Source organism: Lissotriton helveticus, chromosome 8 (assembly GCF_964261635.1).
Source record: "Lissotriton helveticus chromosome 8, aLisHel1.1, whole genome shotgun sequence".
Taxonomy (NCBI): domain Eukaryota; kingdom Metazoa; phylum Chordata; class Amphibia; order Caudata; family Salamandridae; genus Lissotriton; species Lissotriton helveticus.
Window position 1 is genome coordinate 1,586,704,350 of NC_136069.1, and position 19,430 is coordinate 1,586,723,779.

Below are 19,430 nucleotides of genomic sequence, written 5' to 3' on the forward strand. Positions count from 1 at the left end.
TTATCAAACGGCGTTCCTAGCAAAACAGGGATCGTATTGGCTCGTACCACCAGAAGGATACACCCCAGTCTAGCTGGAAATAGAAAAATCATTACTGAATAACTTTGCCCCAGCAGCCCTCCTTACCTCAAACTTCACCAAAGTCAGATGCTCAAAATCCATATTTAAAAACACAAGGTCTGCACTATTGAAATTAGATAAAAAATTGGACATCCAAATTAGGAACTCTAAACATGAGTCTCTTTGGGACAACCGTAAGATCTTATATAAAGGGAACACATCACACAAGGAGTCCTGGATTGATAGAGGTGTCTTTTTTCCATACCGATTGTTAGACTCGCCATTTCCCTTAACGTTCAAAGATATACAATCTAAATATAACTTGGATTGCCTGGAGTTCTACAACTTTTTAAAAATAAAAGCTGCAATAACGAAAGTTAATTTACGGTCCTTACCCCCTTCACTACCACAATACATGGTGAGGATAAATAAATTGGGACACCAGGTCTCTTTGATCAATAAATTAATCCGCCCAAAACAATCTGCCCTCAATAAGAAGCTCATATCCTTCTGGGAGACACACTTCTCTTCACCGATCTCTGAAGATGACTGGTCCGAAACCTGGAGCTCTGTCTCAAGGAATAAAATCTCACCAGCCCTTTCCCAGACAAAATTCTGGCTCCTACATAAGGCCTATTGGACACCAGCCCGTTTACATTCACATAAGATTTGCGATGACCCTGATTGCTGGAACTGTGGAGAAGACATAGGGGACCTAGCCCATCTATTATTATTCTGCAAATGGGTAGAACCTTTTTGGGAAAGGGTTTTTGACTTTATATCCAAATTATTCTCATGCTCCCTCAAAAAGGAGCTTTCCACACTGACATTTGTCTTCCTCAGAGTAGAATCGTTGAATGACAAAAAATGTAAAATGTAAATTGATACTTGTATAGCGCACTACTCACCCGCAAGGGTCTCAAGGCGCTTGTACGAATACCGCTGTGGAACCCATCCTGGCTTTCCCTGTGAGGTGTCCACTTCTGGGCACCCCCAAGGTGGAGGCCAGGCATCCTTAGCGTTGTGGGGGCCGTTGTGGAGATTAAGCAGACTATTGCCCAGAGTTGCAGAGTGGGACTCCATGATTGGAATAGGCACCGAGGCAAGAATTATCAGGTCCGTGGAATTTTTGAGCTCAAGACCCGCCGAGGCGGGGTATTGAACCCTGGTCCCGGGCTAGACCTCTGGATCAGGGTCTGCCGCTCTAACCATTGAGCCACACTTCTCCACACAAGGATAGGGCACTTCTTGATCTCCTCCTAACAGCAGCGGTTAAGATCATATTAAACAACTGGAAAGACAGAAGAAAAGTGTCTTACAAGTGCTGGCTAAACTGGATCTCCAACCTAAGGGGTGTTGACAACATTGCCCTTCAGAACTCGCCATATAAACCCCCCCTCAGACACATGTGACATAGCCTTGATCAATACTTCAACTTAAAAGTTTCCAAGAAACACTAATTGTGGAGGTGTGACTTATTGTTTCCATACATAAGTCATTCTCAACAAGTTCGCTGTACTATAATAGGTAGATATTGCCACTGTATATTTTATACCAACAGATGCGCACCTGCATTTGTATTATTTGTATTTTTTGTATTATTGTATGCATTTCTTTTCCTTTCACAGGATAAGTCATGCAATTTAGTATACGATAGAGGTTTATTTCATGGTAGATTATACAGCCCTTTGTCTATTCTAACATATTGGTTAACATGTTAATCGCACTGCATTAGCCAGACTGTCATGATACCACCTCAATCATCAATGTATTCTGCCTCTTATCGTTTTCATATCAGTATTATGTTTATGTTTTTATTATATGTGGTCTTTTATGTGTTTTATGTTCTCAGAAAACAACCAATAAAAACACTTGAACTAAAAAAAAAGAGGTGAACTACCCATGTACAATAGCTTCACTAAAAATATTTTGGAAAAAGAGGCCAGGACATAAGTCTGTATTGTCTCACAGAGGAGAAATGGGGAACATACCTACGAATTGAGAGTAGAAAAGCAAAACTGCAGGCGAGCTGAGAAGGCTTGGAGAAAAAGGAAGACCGAGAGTAGCAGAGCAGCTTTCTTAGATGCTCAATCAAAGTATTATAAAAACATAAAGCTAGCCAGGAAACAACATCTAACGCAACAGATAGCACAAGCAGGCAATTGCTCTAAGGAGCTTTTTAATATCCTGCAGAATTTTATTAAACCGACTGCTTGTGAGAGCTCAGAGGACTTCTCACAAGACCTATGTGATGAAGTTTCGACATATTTTGAGGATAAAATAAATAATATCTATGAAAAAATAGTAGCAGCTAACAGCGCTATAAATAACACCAACAACTGCCATCCTCAGACTCCGGCAATAAGCAATAAACCCTCTCTAACATCTTTTCCTCCGATTACCAACATAGAGCTCCTCTCCCTCTGCAGCCACATTAAATCAGGGTCGCCAAGTGACCTTGTTCCCGCCAAGATGGTTGGCCCCATGATCTCTATCCTGGGACCCCCCATATTGGATGTGATTAATATCTCCCTAACAAAAGGTCAGGTCCCAGCAGACTGGAAAAGGGCGGTGGTGAACCCGATTAGAAAAAAAGCATCTTCCCCATGGACAGACCTCTCCAACTTACGACCTATCTCCCTCCTACCCTACCTGGGCAAGGTTACGGAGAGGCACGTGAACACCTATCTTTCTCAACACCTTGAAGCGACGGATGGCCTGGACTATTCACAATCTGGTTTCAGGCCAAACCACAGCACAGAATCAGCCCTTCAGACAGTGACCAATAACATCAAAATGGCACTGGATGATGGCAGCTCAATGATTCTGGTGCTGTTGGACCTTTCCGTCGCTTTTGAAACGGTGTCTCACACGGTGCTTCTCAACCGCCTAGGTGAGGTGGGTGTGGAGGGAGGGGCTCTGGCATGGATGAAGAGCTTCTTGACTGGTCGTTTCCAAGAAGTTAGGCTGGGCTCCCACAAATCCATTCTAAGGGAGCTCAATAAGGGAGTGCCACAAGGCTCGTGCCTAAGTCCTACACTCTTCAACGTGTATGTGGCCCCCTTAGCCAACTTGGCAAGATCTTTCGGGTTCACCCCGGTGTTGTATGCCGACGACACCCAACTCCTTTTTCCTTTCAAAATCCTTACACCTGCAATAAAAAGATCTTTTGCAGATGGCATGAGAGCCATTGCAGAATGGATGTCAACAAACTGTCTGCAGTGTAATGTGGGGAAGACGGAGGTCATGTGTTTTGGACAAGCGGCAACACATTGGGCATCCGACGGGTGGCCCTTAGAGCTAGGCCCTGTTCCCATCCCCAAGAGTACAGTTAGGAACTTGGGAGTGCTTTTTGATCAGCAACTTACCTTCAAGGGACATGTAAATCAAGTTGCTGGCACTTGCTTTCGGGCTATTGGAATGTTAAGACGAGTCTTCCCCTACATACCGGACCATCACAGAAAAACGCTTGTGCAGGCTCTGGTCATCAGCAGGGTGGATTACTGCAACGGTTTGCTCCTTGGAGCTAACGAGGAACAACTTAGTAAACTGCAGGTAATCCAAAATACAGCAGCAAGGATTGTCCTGAATGCTCCATCAAGGACTCCCTCCTGTCCCCTGCTGATGAGACTCCACTGGCTTCCAGTGAGGAAGCGAGTCCAGTTTAAAACTCTATGCACAATCCACAAGAGTATGATAGGGGAGGGCCCAAAATACATGACCGAAATCTTTCAGCCTTACATTCCCGGGCGCCCTCTGCGCTCCAGCCATCAGCCGCTTTTGCAAACACCTAGAGTAAAAAAGGCCAGACAAGGCGGCCGTGCATTAGCTTATGCCGGGCCAGCACTCTGGAACTCTCTGCCCCCAGAACTAAGATCTCTCTCCAGTCACCTGACTTTTCGGAAAATTTTAAAAACTTACCTGTATCCTGGTAAATAATGCTTTTCTAGCTTACATCCCCACTCCCTCTGGGCACACATTCAGAATTAATACACTCTAGTGTTGCAGCAATAGCGCGGAGATACCCCTTCGGGGGTCTAGTCTGGCGCTCTATAAGAATATAAAATAAAATAAATAAATAAATAAAACATTAGATGGAAATACCTAAATATCGCAGGGGTAAATGTATGGTAGAAAAGGAGAACAGTCGGTAAGATTTGTGATGACACAACTTTCATGGCATAGGCCTGGGAGAGAAATAAACATGATGTTTACAGACGAGAGCAAGCCACTACACCACCATCCGCTGTCAGTGGTGGGAGCAGAGTCAGTAACAGAAAATGAAAATTGGTATTTTGTTTGACAAGAGATGCATGCTGGTTAAATAACCGATTCAATGATCAATCAGCAGAACTTTTCTTTACAAATATACTAACCTGTCATTAATTGCGTTCTGTTTCTCGGCTTTATCATTGTTGTATGCCTTTATGTCAGCCACAATACATTCCATCTCGTCTTCTGCTCTTCTGAATTCTTCCTGGGTGCGCTCTCTTTTCTTGAGAAGGTCATCATAGTTCCTCTTCCATTCCTGATTTTCATTTTCCAGAGTTCTAACTTCTTCACGACACTCCAATGCCTCGTTCTTCCACTCCTCATCATTCTTCTGCTCCTCCAACATTCTACATGGAGAAGGAAGGACTAAGTTACTCTCAAAGGGCACAGACATGCCTGATTTGTTAATGTAGAGCTGTGAAGTTAGTAGCCCAATATGAACACTGACAGCAGGAATTATAAATTATTTCACTTGTAACATGGTGTTACACTCCCCTTTTAGAGAGGTACCATGAGTAGAGGTCACAGAACATTGAGGAATCACAGTGCGATATCAATTCTTACTATGTTGGAAAGTGTCAGGTAGACAGAGAATTGGGACAAATGTATGGTAAATGTTGCTTTAGGAAGCAACACATATCCCATAAGACATCAATCTTAAAAGCAATAAGAAACCAAGCATAAGCTCCACTAGGGCCCTGAACACAGGAAAACTGCAGAATATTTTACTGGTGGCGGGAAAATTCTACTAATATCTCATTAGAGACCTGGGAGAAACCGTCTCTGGTGTGTCTCTTTCATGACTCCTCCTAGGTATCTTTTTGGGACTTTTGACCTTATGGCGGCCTGGGTCACCCAGACCACAGAGGGTAGCTAGGATAAAATGGCAAAGCATTCATTTCTCCAGGATGTGAAAACACTGTATTTCCCAGCATCCATCTTTAAAGGAAGGGAAAACTCTGCATTTCCTAGCATCCATTTCTACAGAAAGAGACATTAATAAGTTTCATGGGAAAAACAAACTTTAAATGAAGCCAGTCACATGGACATGATACCAGAGCATTTATCTCTACTTGGAGTGACATCACTGCATTTCGCTGTATACACCTCAACAGTAAGTGACAATGCTGCATTTCTCAGCATCCATCTCTGCAGGAAGGGATATCACTGGTTCTCTCTTGCCTACTACCCTACTTCAGTCCTCTCGGCCTTCAGTCCTCAGAAGATTTCTGTGCACATTTACGCCCCCAGTTAACTGCAGATACAAGGGTATTACCGGTTAGGACCTTTCAAGTCCACAAAAGTCCATGAGCCACAAAACATGATCCAGTGCAACCTCAGCAAACACCTACCCGATAAGACCACATTCTGTGGCTTGCCCAGCACCCTCCCACTACCCAGCTCCACAATCACACCCAGACCAAATATATATACCACATACTCATTACATTAAAACAACCACAAACCACCATACACCCAGTGCTAAGCACAGCTGTGCCACTGCCGCTTCTAAAGCTGATCCCCAAGGTGTTCTGCGGAAGAGGTGCACATAGCTCAGACTCCAGCTAGAGTTTAGGGGCCGCCAGTGGGCCTTTGCGTTTTTTGCATATACTTACCTTACAGCGGCCAGCCCGCCGGAACGATTCCCTGCACCTCCGTTCTTCTTCTTGGGGAATAACCGACAGGAGGAACCTCCAGTGCCTCTATTCCCTAAAAATTTCTTCTTCTTCGAATCTTCCAGTGAAGATTCTCGGTACTTAATTAGTCCCAATCCAATATGGCAGCCTGTCAATTTACTATCATCAGGTTACCCAATCCATCATGATGGAAGAGTATTCCTGAATTCATTTCCTGTTTTTTTCGGTGAAGAAAGGGGTTAGAATTCCTTTCCCTTTGAGTCACAATGCATCATCAGTCCTGTTGATAGTTTCATTACTCCAGCCCTGTTTTTAGTTATTCCTAGTTACAGTTTGTCAGTTATTCTCTCTACAGTTGCTCTCTGGATGATCATCCAGTTCAGTCTAATGGTGTTTTTCCTGCTGCTTGATTTCCATTATTCCCTGCTGGAACTCTGCTTCCAACCTGGAGGATGTTTGCTCCTTTCTTCCAGATGGGGCTTCTACTGGAAGGCACTAGCTGCTAGGCGCACCAAGTTTTGGCGGCATCATGGCTACTGGAAAGGGTTGCCCTAACCTCTGGCAGACCAAGACTGTTAAAACTTGGGCAGCTCGATCAACTAGTAAACAAAAGATCCTTAAGCAGTCCAGAGACACATTCATGCTCATTAATGCATTCTCTGCAGTACTTTTCAAATCTCTCAGATGCCATCACCTCTCAAAAGCTTGACACACTCTTCATCACATAAATATGGCTCACCTCCACATCCTTGCAGATCCTACATGTCTTCGTTCCCAAAGGCTACTGTATAGAGCATGGGGACTGTGCACATAAGAAGGGAGGAGGTCTCTGTCATCCATACATCCTGCTGGTCCTGCACCATTGGCATGCAAAAAGGCACTCAATACCATTAAACTCTTCACGTGGTACATCACGCTCTCCACAACTCAGTCTGCCACCTTCCACCAGATCTATAGTACCTCCTGGACACAGGAAGGACATGATGGATGAATTTTCTGACCTCCTCACCATCTCATTTATCCTACGTGCCCTCACCACCTTTCTCCGTGATTTCAAACAACAAGACTACTTAAGCACGAAGATAAAAGGAACTGCCATCAACACCTTCAGTTTGGTACACAATGTCACCCGACCAATACACTACAAGGGCCACATTTTCAATCTTGTCTTAACATCAGGTATCATTCAATGCTAATGTCCCACACCACTTGACCGGACCCACCATTTTGCTAGCCACACTACACATCAACCAGTCAACATTACGAGGTCTCCTGAATACAGTACAAACCTTCAACACTTTCAAAGGCTTTTCCATTGACAACTTAGGGCCTGATTTAGAGTTTGGAGATGTGTTATCCATTAAAAATGTGATGAATATCCTGTCTGCCTTATTACAAGTGCATTATGTGTAATGGCATTTGTAGGATGATGGATGGGATATCTGTCACGTTTGTGATGTGGTAGCGCGTCCGTCGTCAAACTCTAAATCAGGCACTTAATGGTTAAGCTGATCTCTTGCCCTGGCACCTCTGCATCCAACATCACTACCCATCTAAACAACTTCAATCACAAATTGAATTATTCAGCATCCTCATACCCAACTGTAAGAAATTGGGTTATTGGTTGAGAGGGGGTGAACTATTACACAAGCAACAATCACAATCCTTGGCGGAGTGAACCACAAAAGTCACTAAATTAACCAGTGCGTAACCATCTGGTTGAATGGCACAAAAGCAGTCAGGCTTAACTTTAAGGTCTAGTGTAAAGTATTTATGCAGCATATAGCCAGTAACAAAGAGAAAACTCCCAAACCTATTAAAAAACAGAGTACATTTTAATAAATAAAATACGACCAAAATGACAAAAATCCAATCAGTAGAACCGGAGATATGCAATTTTAATGGTTTAGGTGAAAATAGTGCCTACAAGCATAAAGGGTCACTCGCGATCATCTGGTCATGCTAGACCAGGGGAGACACAAGTTCAGGCCGACCACAATGGAGTGTGGGCCAGATAAGGACACCAATTTAGTCCCACTGAAAAAGTTACCTTCTAAAGTCCAGTACCAACAGTTTCACTGGTGGTTGAGGAAACGGCAAGAAGCAGGTCAGGTGCCCCAGATGTTCGTCATTGTAGTTTGAAGATTCGGTCAGGCAGCGCGGATGGTCCTGCCTGGAGCTTTGCAATGGTGGTCTCTGTGGGCTGTCGTTGGTATAGCATGAAGTGCAGATCTTGCATTGCCAGTGTCACTGGCTGTGGTTGTAGGGTGAAGAGTCGCGTTCATTGGAGCTTACAGTTGGCAGTCATCGCGGGCAGAAGCTTTCGGAATAAACATATTCGTTCAGTCATGGAATGCCCAAAACTTCAGGATTTTTTACTTTCTCTAAGAGGAGTGCACTTTGATACAAGCTTACGGTCTGGGACTTAGGGATGCACCTCTTCGGGTCCATGGACTCACTCTAGCAGAGGCCAGTAGGGTTCAGGCAGGTCCATTTCCAGGTTCCGTCATGCCCAGTTTTAGCTGGTAAGCTGCGCAGCTGCAGGGAGGCCTCTGGAGCTTGTTCCTAACCCTGCAGGTTAGAACAGGAGGTCAGCCGATTGATCCTTGGAGTCACTCTGATAGCCTGGGATGAAACAAGCAGGTCCAGCCTGCCTTTTTAAACAGCAAGGCAGTCCTCAAGCAGCAGGGCAGTCCTCTGGCAGCAGGGAAGTCCTTCTTCTGCAGTGCCAACAGCTCGAGGAGTGTTCTGAAGAGCGACTCAGGAGGTCCAATATTTATACCTGCCACCAGACTTTGAAGAGGAGGAAACACCCCCGCCTACCTCCACATCTAGCTCTGGGAAATTCTTCTCTTCCCGGCTCTAAGACGTCTGGGGTGACACAGGCCTAGTGTTAGGTTGCTTTTTGTGTGTGGAGGCAAGTACCACTGAAGTGCAAGTAGGGCAGGCAACAGCCCTGCCTCCACCCATCCTATCAGCATGGCCCATGCTGCCCACTCCTAAGCCCTATTGTCTCACTGTCTGAGAACAATATACAAAGGCTAACAGCAGGGTCATGTGACTCAGGCACTAGTTGCAGGTGCCAAATGGTTAGGATAAGAAAAATCCAACTTTCTAAAAGTGCCATTTTAGGAATAGTGACTTACAAATCTGCCTTTGCCATTAAATAGAATTTTAAATTACAATTCAATAGAGTGTAAAAATGACATACCTACCAGCTCCCAAATTTTGAAAGTTATCTTGTATTAAATGTAATAAGGTAATTCAATGTTATCCAATGGGAGAGGTAGGCCTTACAGTAGTGAAAAACTAATTTAGGAGTTTTCCACTACCAGGATATGTAAAACTTTAATACACGTGTCCTACATTTTAAATACAATGCACCCTGCCTTTGGGCTATTTAGGGCTTACCCTAGGAGTGATATATGTTTTAAATAGAACGTCTTTGGCCTGAAAAAAGGTCTATTTTGCCAGGTCAAAATGGCAGGTTAACAACTGCACTACAGACTGCAGTGGCACGCCTGAGGCATGTTACATTAGTGGGGGAGGGTTGAGTACTGCAGGCCACTAGTAGATTTGAATGTGCAGGTCCTAGTTACCTGTAGAATTATATAGTATGGACTTATAATTAAATTACATTAAATGTGTCAATTGGGTGTAAACCAATTTTACCATGTTTTAGGGGGAGGAGTACATTAGCACTAGTTAACAGTGACAGAATGTACAAAGTCCTAATCTATACTAATATAATAAAGAGAGAGCCCAAACCTTTGAGGCGGGTAATCTCAGGAACCACAGCACCAATCACAACACCCAATACAGCGTTGGAAAGGGCAGTTGCAGCAGAAGGACATAGGCTATGCAGACGCCCACCATATACATTTAAAAGGTAAAAGAACTGTGCCAGGAAAGTAGTCCCTAGTGGGCGTGCCTGCGTTGAGCTGTGGGCGTGTGCTGGGGGCGTGACAAACGCTGGGGGCGTGTGGTACGTTCCGCCCTTCATGCCATGTCTCATATCATGTGCTGTGGGCGTGTGCTGGGGGCGTGGGCGTGTGCGGGGCGCGGGATTACGGGAAAAAAAGCGAGTGTTGTGCCCAATATTTCATTGTTTTTTCTTCCCAGGTTCTGTACATTCCAGCTCCGGGTGTCCACCCTGCTCTCTTTAAATACCCCTGCACCCCATAATCATAACCCACCCTTACTCCTTAAAATACCCCAACACCCTTAAACACTAACCCATCTTAACCCTATAAATATACCCTGTACCCCAAAACCCAAACCTATCCCTAAACCCTAAAAATACCCCTGTACCCCAAAACCCAAACCTAGCCCTGAACCCTATAAATACCCCTGTACCTCAAAACCCAAACCTACCCCTGAACCCTAAAAATACCCCTGACCCCAAAACCCAAACCTAGCCCAGAACCCTAAAAATACCCCTGTACCCCAAAACCCAAACCTACCCCTGAACCCTAAAATACCCCTGTACCCCAAAACCCAAACCTAGCCCTGAACCCTTAAAATACCCCTGTACCCCCAAACCTACCCATGAACCCTAAAAAGACCCCTGTACTCCAAAACCCAAACCTAGCCCTGAACCATAAAAATAACCCTGTACCCCAAAACCCAAACCTACCCTTGAACCCTAAAATACCCCTGTACCCCAAAACCCAAACCTAGCCCTGAACCCTTAAAATACCCCTGTACCCCAAAACACAAACCTAGCCCTGAACCCTAAAAATACCCCTATACCCCAAAACCCAAAACTAGCCCTGAACCCTAAAAATACCCCTGTACCCGAAAACCCATACCTATCCCTAAACCCTAAAACTACCTCTGTACCCCATAACCCAAAACTATATCTGAACCCTTAAAATACCCAAACACCCCAAAATATATACCTCAGTACCCCAAATCATATACCCCTATACCCATGCTTACCTTATCCAAACATTAAAAAAACAACATGCTTTTACCATTCATGCATTTACAACGAATTTCGTTGTAAATGTATGCGGGGTAAAAGCATATAAAATTTAATGCCATGCGTTATAATGGCATTGCGGAGTCATGGTACTTTCGTAATGAAAGTATGCGGCGTGATGGTATGCAGAAAGAAAGTTGCGGAATAATGGGTGTTTACCCTCCCCGGTAAGTCATTGGTGGCACGGCGGCCCACATCTCCAGCAAAATACTCATATTTTTTCACCACCGATTTGAAAAATGCACAGGTCTCTATCATTGATGGCCAGCACCGACATACACTTTAAGACACACCTCCCACCACACGTTCTAGAATTGCGAACTTTAGAGCTGGGGAGCTACGTTCGAATCTCGGCATCAGCTCAACATCCTGTGATTCCAGGCAAATCGCTTTGTCTCCCCGTGCCTGCCACAAAGCAATGTTTTCTTCTGTAATGTAAATTGTGCTCATGCCATGTTGTCGAGTTCGAGAATGCCATGTTGTCGAGAATACAAGTCTAGTGCGTTAGAGCCAAAAACATTAATTTTAAATGCCCAAATAGGGCCCAGTCTTTGTACTCGAGGGGATACAAATGATAAAGAATATAAAAAATATTCCATGAACCCATTCCACAGATCATCTACATTGCCCATAATTCTCACTAAACCTGGATGGGTGGTTTTATCAGCAACACAGAGCCACTATAATTTCCATCTAACATACAACTTCCATTTCACAGCAATAAAAAGGTGAATGGTTAAGAGTGGCACAGAATCAATTTGCCTGGAGAACACAATACAGCTATTATTTAACCCCTTTGCTGCGGGGGGTTCGAATGGGTTTGGGCGTGGAGCTGCGGTGCTCATGCTGGAGCTCCTGGACCCAGCCAAGCAAGGAGAGGCTCGGGACGGGGGCACCCGACCCGGGGCCCAGCCGGGCCCCTAGCCCCAGCCGGGAGCCCGGAGGCGCAGGGGACGCCTCCCCGGGCCCTCCCAGGCCCCATCCAGGGCATCCTGCCACGCAGCAGGCTCAGGAACGGACCCGGGGCCGGGGCAACATCCTGGCCCGTCCAGCTGCCGGCTGAGGACCGCTAGGCCGTGAGTGATCCCAGAGTACCTTGTCCCTAGTAATCCGGAGGAAGGCTACCCCTCTTTCGGGGAACAAGTGCGCACCGCGAGGCTCAGGGGACCCTAGGCGCGAACGTGCCCGACCTCCTGGAGCCCTCGCTGGGATCCGGGAGGCGAATGGCACCTCATCGGGACTTCCAGGGAAGTCCGGCCATCTGGTCGCCCCATAGGAAAGCATTGCGGGCGACCAGATGGCCGAGAGGATCCGGGCGACCATATGGCCGAGAGGATCCGGGCGACCAGATGGCCGACGGGATCCGGGCGACCAGATGGCCGGGCACGAAAGGGAAGCCGCCTGGACCCTCCTGACCCCGTCCCGGGCACCCTGCCGCGCGGCAGGACCAAGGACGGAGCCCCGGTGGGGAGGCCACCCTCCCTGGGGCCCCGGACGGGGCTCCTGAAACCCAGCCGAGCAAGGGGAGGCTCCATGGGCACCACGGAACCCCGTCCCGGGCCTGTGGCAGTGCGGCAGGCCGGGGGGACAGGGCCCTGGGCCCGAGCACCCGACCCGGGGCCCGGCTGGGCCCCTGGACCCTGCCGGAGCTCCCAGGCCCAGAGGCGCAGGGGTAGCCTACCCCCGGCCCCCGTCCCAGGCACCCTGCCACGCGGCAGGACCAAGGACGGAGGCCCGGGTGGGGAGGCCACCCTCCCCGGGGCCCCTGAGGGGCCCCGGACGGAGCTCCTGAACCCAGCCAAGCACGGGGAGGCTCCCCGGGCACCACGGAACCCCGTCCCGGGCCTTTGGCAGTGCGGCAGGCCGGGGGACAGGGCCCTGGGCCGGAGCACCCCACCCGGGGCCCGGCGCGGCCCCTGGACCCCAGCCGGGGGCCCCAGGCCCAGAGGCGCAGGGGGTAGCATTCCCCGGGCCCTCCGGACCCCGTCCCGGGCACCCTGCCTCGCGGCAGGACCCAGGACGGAGCCCGGGCCGGAGCTCCTGAACCCAGCCAGGCTCCCCGGACACAACAGAACCCCCCCCCCCGCCGTCTCGGGCAGTGCGGCAGGCCGGGGGGGTCGGGGACCCCAGGCCCGGGCCCTCTCGGACCCCATCCAGGGCATCCTGCCACGCGGCAGGCCAAGGGACGGACCCGGGGCTGGGGCGGCATCCTGGCATGTCCAGCTGCCGGCTGATGACCGCTAGGCCTTGAGGGATCCCAGAGTACCTTGTCCCTAGTAATACGGAGGAAGGCTACCCCTCTTTCTGGGAATAAGTGCGCACCGCGAGGCTCAGGGGACCCTAGGAGCGAACGTGCCCGACTTCCTGGAGCCCTGGCTGGGATCCGGGGGGCGAACGGCACCTCATCGGGACTTCCAGGAAAGTCCGGCCATCTGGTCGCCCCATAGGAAAGCATGCGGGCGACCAGATGGCCGAGGGGAGAGGGTCGACCAGATGCCCGGACTGAAAGGACTCCCCATCTGCCCGTCCCGAGGCCTTCGCGGTAGGGCTGCTGCCTGCCCACGCAGGGCTCGGGAGCTGTAGGGCTCCAGGGCTGCAGGGCTCTGGGGCTGCAGGGCTCCGGGGCTGCGGGGCTCCGGGGCCTGCAGGGCTCTGGGGCTGCAGGGCTGCAGGGCTCTGGGGCTGCAGGGCTGCAGGGCTCTGGGGCTGCGGGGCTCCAGGGTTGCAGGGCCCCGGACCCATGGAGCCTGTCCGGGTACTTTGCCACGCTGCGGGCCGGAGGAGGGAGCCCCAGACGCCTGGGAGGTGTTGCCCGGGAACACAGCCCATCTGGTCCCTGGCAGGGAACCACCAGCCCCGGGAGGGTGTCCGGGCATACCTTTGCCCCTACTAATCCGGAGGAAAATTACCCCCATTTCTTGTAATCCGTGCACACAAGGTGACAGAGGATACCCAGGGCGCAAAAGTGCCCGACCTCCTGGAGCCCTCGCTGGAATCCGGGTGGCGAATGGCACCTCGTCGGGACTTCCAGGGAAGTCCGGCCATCTGGTCGCCCCATAGGAAAGCATTGCGGGCAACCAGATGCCCGAGGGGATCCGGGCGACCAGATGGCCGACGGGATCTGGGCGATCAGATGGCCGGGCACAAAAGGGAAGCCGCCTGGACTCTCCCGACCCCGTCCCGGGCACCCTGCCGCGCGGCAGGACCCAGGAAGGAGCCCCGGGTGGGGAGGCCACCCTCCCCGGGGACCCTGGGGCTCCTGAACCCAGCCGAGCAAAGGGAGGCTCCCCGGGCACCACGGAACCCCGTCCCGGGACTTTGGCAGTGCGGCGGGACAGGGCCCTAGGCCCGAGCACCCCACCGGGGGCCCGGCGGGGCCCCTGGACCCCAGACGTGGGCCCCAGGCCCAGAGGCGCAGGGGTAGCCTTCCCCGGGCCCTCTGGACCCCGTCCCGGGCATCCTGCCACGCGGCAGGCCCAGGGACGGACCCGGGGCTGGGGCGGCATCCTGGCATGTCCAGCTGCCGGCTGATGACCGCTAGGCCTTGAGGGATCCCAGAGTACCTTGTCCCTAGTAATACGGAGGAAGGCTACCCCTCTTTCTGGGAATAAGTGCGCACCGCGAGGCTCAGGGGACCCTAGGAGCGAACGTGCCCGACTTCCTGGAGCCCTGGCTGGGATCCGGGGGGCCAATGGCACCTCATCGGGACTTCCAGGAAAGTCCGGCCATCTGGTCGCCCCATAGAAAAGCATGCGGGCGACCAGATGGCCGAGGGGAGAGGGTCGACCAGATGCCCGGGACTGAAAGGACTCCCCATCTGCCCGTCCCGAGGCCTTCGCGGTAGGGCTACTGCCTGCCCACGCAGGGCTCGGGAGCTGTAGGGCTCCAGGGCTGCAGGGCTCTGGGCTCTGGGGCTGCAGGGATCCGGGGCTCCGGGGCTGCAGGGCTGCAGGGCTCTGGGGCTGCAGGGCTCCGGGGCTGCGGGGCTCCAGGGTTGCAGGGCCCCGGACCCATGGAGCCTGTCCCGGGTACTTTGCCACGCTGCGGGCCGGAGGAGGGAGCCCCAGACGCCTGGGAGGTGTTGCCCGGGAACACAGCCCATCTGGTCCCTGGCAGGGAACCACCAGCCCCGGGAGGGTGTCCGGGCATACCTTTGCCCCTACTAATCCGGAGGAAAATTACCCCCATTTCTTGTAATCCGTGCACACCAGGTGACAGAGGATACCCAGGGCGCAAAAGTGCCCGACCTCCTGGAGCCCTCGCTGGAATCCGGGAGGCGAATGGCACCTCGTCGGGACTTCCAGGGAAGTCCGGCCATCTGGTCGCCCCATAGGAAAGCATTGCGGGCAACCAGATGCCCGAGGGGATCCGGGCGACCAGATGGCCGAGGGGATCTGGGCGATCAGATGGCCGGGCACAAAAGGGAAGCCGCCTGGACTCTCCCGACCCCGTCCCGGGCACCCTGCCGCGCGGCAGGACCCAGGAAGGAGCCCCGGGTGGGGAGGCCACCCTCCCCGGGGACCCTGGGGCTCCTGAACCCAGCCGAGCAAAGGGAGGCTCCCCGGGCACCACGGAACCCCGTCCCGGGACTTTGGCAGTGCGGCGGGACAGGGCCCTGGGCCCGAGCACCCCACCGGGGGCCCGGCGGGGCCCCTGGACCCCAGACGGGGGCCCCAGGCCCAGAGGCGAAGGGGTAGCCTTCCCCGGGCTCTCTGGACCCCGTCCCGGGCACCCTGCCACGCGGCAGGACCCAGGACGGAGCCCCAGCCGGAGCTCCTGTACCCAGCCAGGCTTCCCGGGCACAACGGAACCCCCGCCGTCCCGGGCAGTGCGGCAGGCCGGGGACCCCAGGCCCGGGCCCTCCCGGACCCCATCCAGGGCATCCTGCCACGCGGCAGGCCTAGGGACGGACCCAGGGCTGGGGCTTAATCCCGGCCCGTCCAGCTGCCGGCTGAGGACCGCTAGGCCGAGAGGGGTCCCAGAGTACCTTGTCCCTAGTAATCCGGAGGAAGGCTACCCCTCTTTCTGGGAACAAGTGCGCACCGCGAGGCTCAGGGACCCTGGGCGCGAACGTGCCCGACCTCCCGGAGCCCTGGCTGGGATCCGGGAGGCGAATTGCACCTCATCGGGACGTCCAGGGAAGTCCGGCCATCTAGTCGCCCCATAGGAAAGCATTGCGGGCGACCAGATGGCCGAGGCGAGAGGGGCGACCAGATGACCAGGACCGAAATGAGGCCAATCTGCCTGCCCCGGGCCTGTAGGGCTCAGGAGCTGCAGGGCTCCGGGGCTGCAGGGCTCGGGGACTGCAGGGATCCACGGCTCGGGGGGCTGCAGGGCTCCAGGGCTCCGGGGCTCCGGGGCTGCTGGGCTCCGGGGTTGCTGGGCTGCTAGGCTCCAGGGCTGCTGGGCTCCAGGGCTCGGGGGCTGCAGGGCAGCAGGGCTCCGGGGCTCCGGGGTTGCAGGGCCCGGGACCCATGGAGCCCGTCCCGGGTACTTTCCCACGCTGGGGGCCGGAGGAGGGAGCCCCGGACGCCTGGGAGGTGTTGCCCGGGCATCGCCCATCTGGTCCCCGGCAGGGAACCACCAGCCCCGAGAGGGTGTGTGGGCATACCCTTGCACCTAGTAATCCGGAGGAAAATTACCCCCCTTTCTTGTAATCCGTGCACTCAAGGTGACAGAGGGGACCCAGGGCGCAAATGTGCCCGACCTCCTGGAGCCCTGGCTGGGATCCGGGAGGCGAATGCCTCATAGGGACTTCCAGGGAAGTCCGGCCATCTAGTCGCCCATAGGAAAGCATTGCGGGCGACCAGATGGCCGAGGCGAGAGGGGCGACCAGATGGCCGGGACCAAAATGACACCAATCTGCCTGCCCCGGGCCTGCAGGGCTCAGGAGCTGCAGGGCTCTGGGGCTCTGGGGCTCTGGGGCTGCAGGGCTCCGGGGGCTGCAGAGCTACAGGGCTCCGGGACTGCAGGGCTCCCCGGCCGGCTTGCAGGACGGAGGAGTATTCCCCGCACCACCGGGCCCTGTGGAACGGGGCTCAAGCCCCGGGCCCGATCCGGGCCCCAGTCCCGGCTTTCCGGACCCTAGGCCGGGCCGGAGAGAGCCTCCCCTGGGCCCCGGTGGACCCTCCGTCCCGGGCGCCACGGACCCCGGCCGGCTTGCAGGACGGAGGGGTATTCCCGAACCACCGGGCCCTGCCGGACGGGGCTCAAGCCCCGGGCCCGGTCCCGGCCTCAGTCCCGACTTTCCGAACCCTAGACCAGGCCGGGGAGAGCCTCCCCTGGGCCCCCGGTGGACCCTCCGTCCCGGGCGCCCCGGACCCCCGGCCGGCTTGCAGGACGGAGGGGTATTCCCGCACCACCGGGCCCTGCCGGACGGGACTCAAGCCCCGGGCCCGGTCCCAGTCCCGGCTTTCCGAACCCTAGTCCCGGTTTTCCGATCCCCAGACCGGGCTTTCCGAACCCTAGTCCCCAGCGCCCAGACCCTCTGATGGCTTGCAGGACGGGGGGCTCACGCACCCCGGGGCCGGCCGGACGGAGCTCAAGCCCCGGGCCCGGTCCCACCTTCCAAACCCTAGCCAGGCCGGGGAGAGCCACCCTGGGAGCCCCGTCCCCAGCGCACGGATCCTAGGCCGGACCCAAGGAGGGTGAAGCCCAGGCCACATCCACTCTCCGACGGCCTGCCTGGGGAGCCCATTTTCCACGACTATTAAGCCCCCACGTAGTGGGGGCTTTCAGAACTTTGGGGAAGGACAAAAGTTGGAGTTAGCCCGGCCGCCAGCCCGCAGGGCCATCTGGTCTCCTGGCCCGCAGAGTGGACGCTTGACTCTGCAGCCACGTGGACCAGGAGGTGTCTTCGACGACCAGGGTGGAGGCACGAGCTGTCCCACGCAGGCTCTCGCTGTCGGCGGTGTCTGTTCCGGAATCGGCGTCAACAGGCCTTGGCAAAGGCAACCCACGCGGTGAGTGGAGAAAGCGTCTGGTGTGGACTAGGAGAGTCTGGGGTGCTCCTCTTTTGGAAGGGAGCAAGGGCCAATCTGGAGCAACCAGACCAGCAGTGTAGTTTTCAAAGTTCGTCGTCTAGGAGGTCACTAGCCAGCCGGGAAGTGACCAGACAACGTGTCGAGCAGCAAACAAGCATAAGGGCCCCACGCAGATCTCGTGGAAGCTGGAGGGCTGATCTTCGGTGCAGGGGCTGCTCGGGGCTGGGGCTTCTCAATCCCCAAAGCACTTGGTCGAGTTTACCTCGGGAGTTGTCCTATCACGCACGCTCATGCTCCACCTCCCCGACGGAGCGGGCGAGATGGGCCGGTGGTGCGCCCGCCACTGGAAGCGCGGCGGGATCCCACCTCAGCCGGCGTGCGCCGGCCCTCACCTTCATTGCGCCACAGGGTTTCGCTCGGCCCTCCGACTCGCGCACGTGTTAGACTCCTTGGTCCGTGTTTCAAGACGGGTCGGGTGGATAACCGACATCGCCGCAGATCCCTGGCGCCCGGCGTGGGGCTCCCCGCCCGGCAGCGCGACGCGGTCGGGCGCACTGAGAACAGTTCGCCCCAGTTGACAGTCGCGCCGGGAGCAGGGGGCCCCGTCCCCCAAGTCAACCGGCCCGGCGCGCCCTGAGGGGCGGCCGGGGACGGGTGCCCAGGGGAGGGCGCGGAGGCGGTCGAATCTCCCTCGGCCCCGCGGACACGGCGAAGCTGCTGCCAGGGGGGCTGTAACACCCTCCGCCGGAGCGGAGGGCCACCTGCCACCCCGAAGCCTTCCCAGCCGACCCAGAGCTGGACGCGGCGCACCGCCGCGGAGGAAATGCGCCCTGCGGGGGCCAGGTAGGGCCCGAGCCCCGGTCCCGCGGAGGGGATCCGGAACTCCCGGGCCACCGACCTTCCCGCCGTGTTGAATCCTCCGGGCGGACTGCACGGACCCCACCCATTTACCTCTCGACGGTTTCACGCCCTCTTGAACTCTCTCTTCAAAGTTCTTTTCAACTTTCCCTTACGGTACTTGTTGGCTATCGGTCTCGCGCCCGTATTTAGTCTTAGATGGAGTTTACCACCCGCTTTGGGCTGCATTCCCAAGCAACCCGACTCCGAGAAGACCCGATCCCGGCGCGCCGGGGGCCGCTACCGGCCTAACACCGTCCGCGGGGTGAGCCTCGATCAGAAGGACTTGGGCCCCCTGAGCGACACCGGGGAGTCGGTCTTCTGTACGCCACATTTCCGAGACGGCCCGGGCGCCCCGTTCAAGGCTTCCCCTCTGGGAGTCAGACTGCACCGTTGGGAGAAAAAAAACATTGCCAGGCGCTCGGCCCGGGAGTCCCCCCCCCCCACCCGCCCGGCAGGCGGGAGAGGAAGGGGGCTCCCGGTGCGACGGGAGCAGGGACCGCGTGAGTCTTTTCCAACCCCTCGTCCCGGCCGCACGGGACCGGGTCGAACCGGGTACCCGGCAACGAGGGAGGGTCGCTCCACCTGCACGTCGGC

The 19,430-nt window shown here is 54.5% G+C and overlaps 1 protein-coding gene across 2 annotated transcripts in view; it reads right to left on the bottom strand.

Annotated features, from left to right (window-relative positions):
* Nucleotides 1–19,430, bottom strand: part of ATG16L2 (autophagy related 16 like 2) — a 586,089-nt gene that overhangs the window by 432,717 nt on the left and 133,942 nt on the right. For both annotated transcript variants that reach the window (XM_078658598.1, XM_078658597.1), the window contains exon 5: nucleotides 4,437–4,679. In XM_078658598.1, coding sequence (XP_078514724.1) covers nucleotides 4,437–4,679 — 243 coding nt within the window. The remainder of the gene's footprint in view (nucleotides 1–4,436; nucleotides 4,680–19,430) is intronic.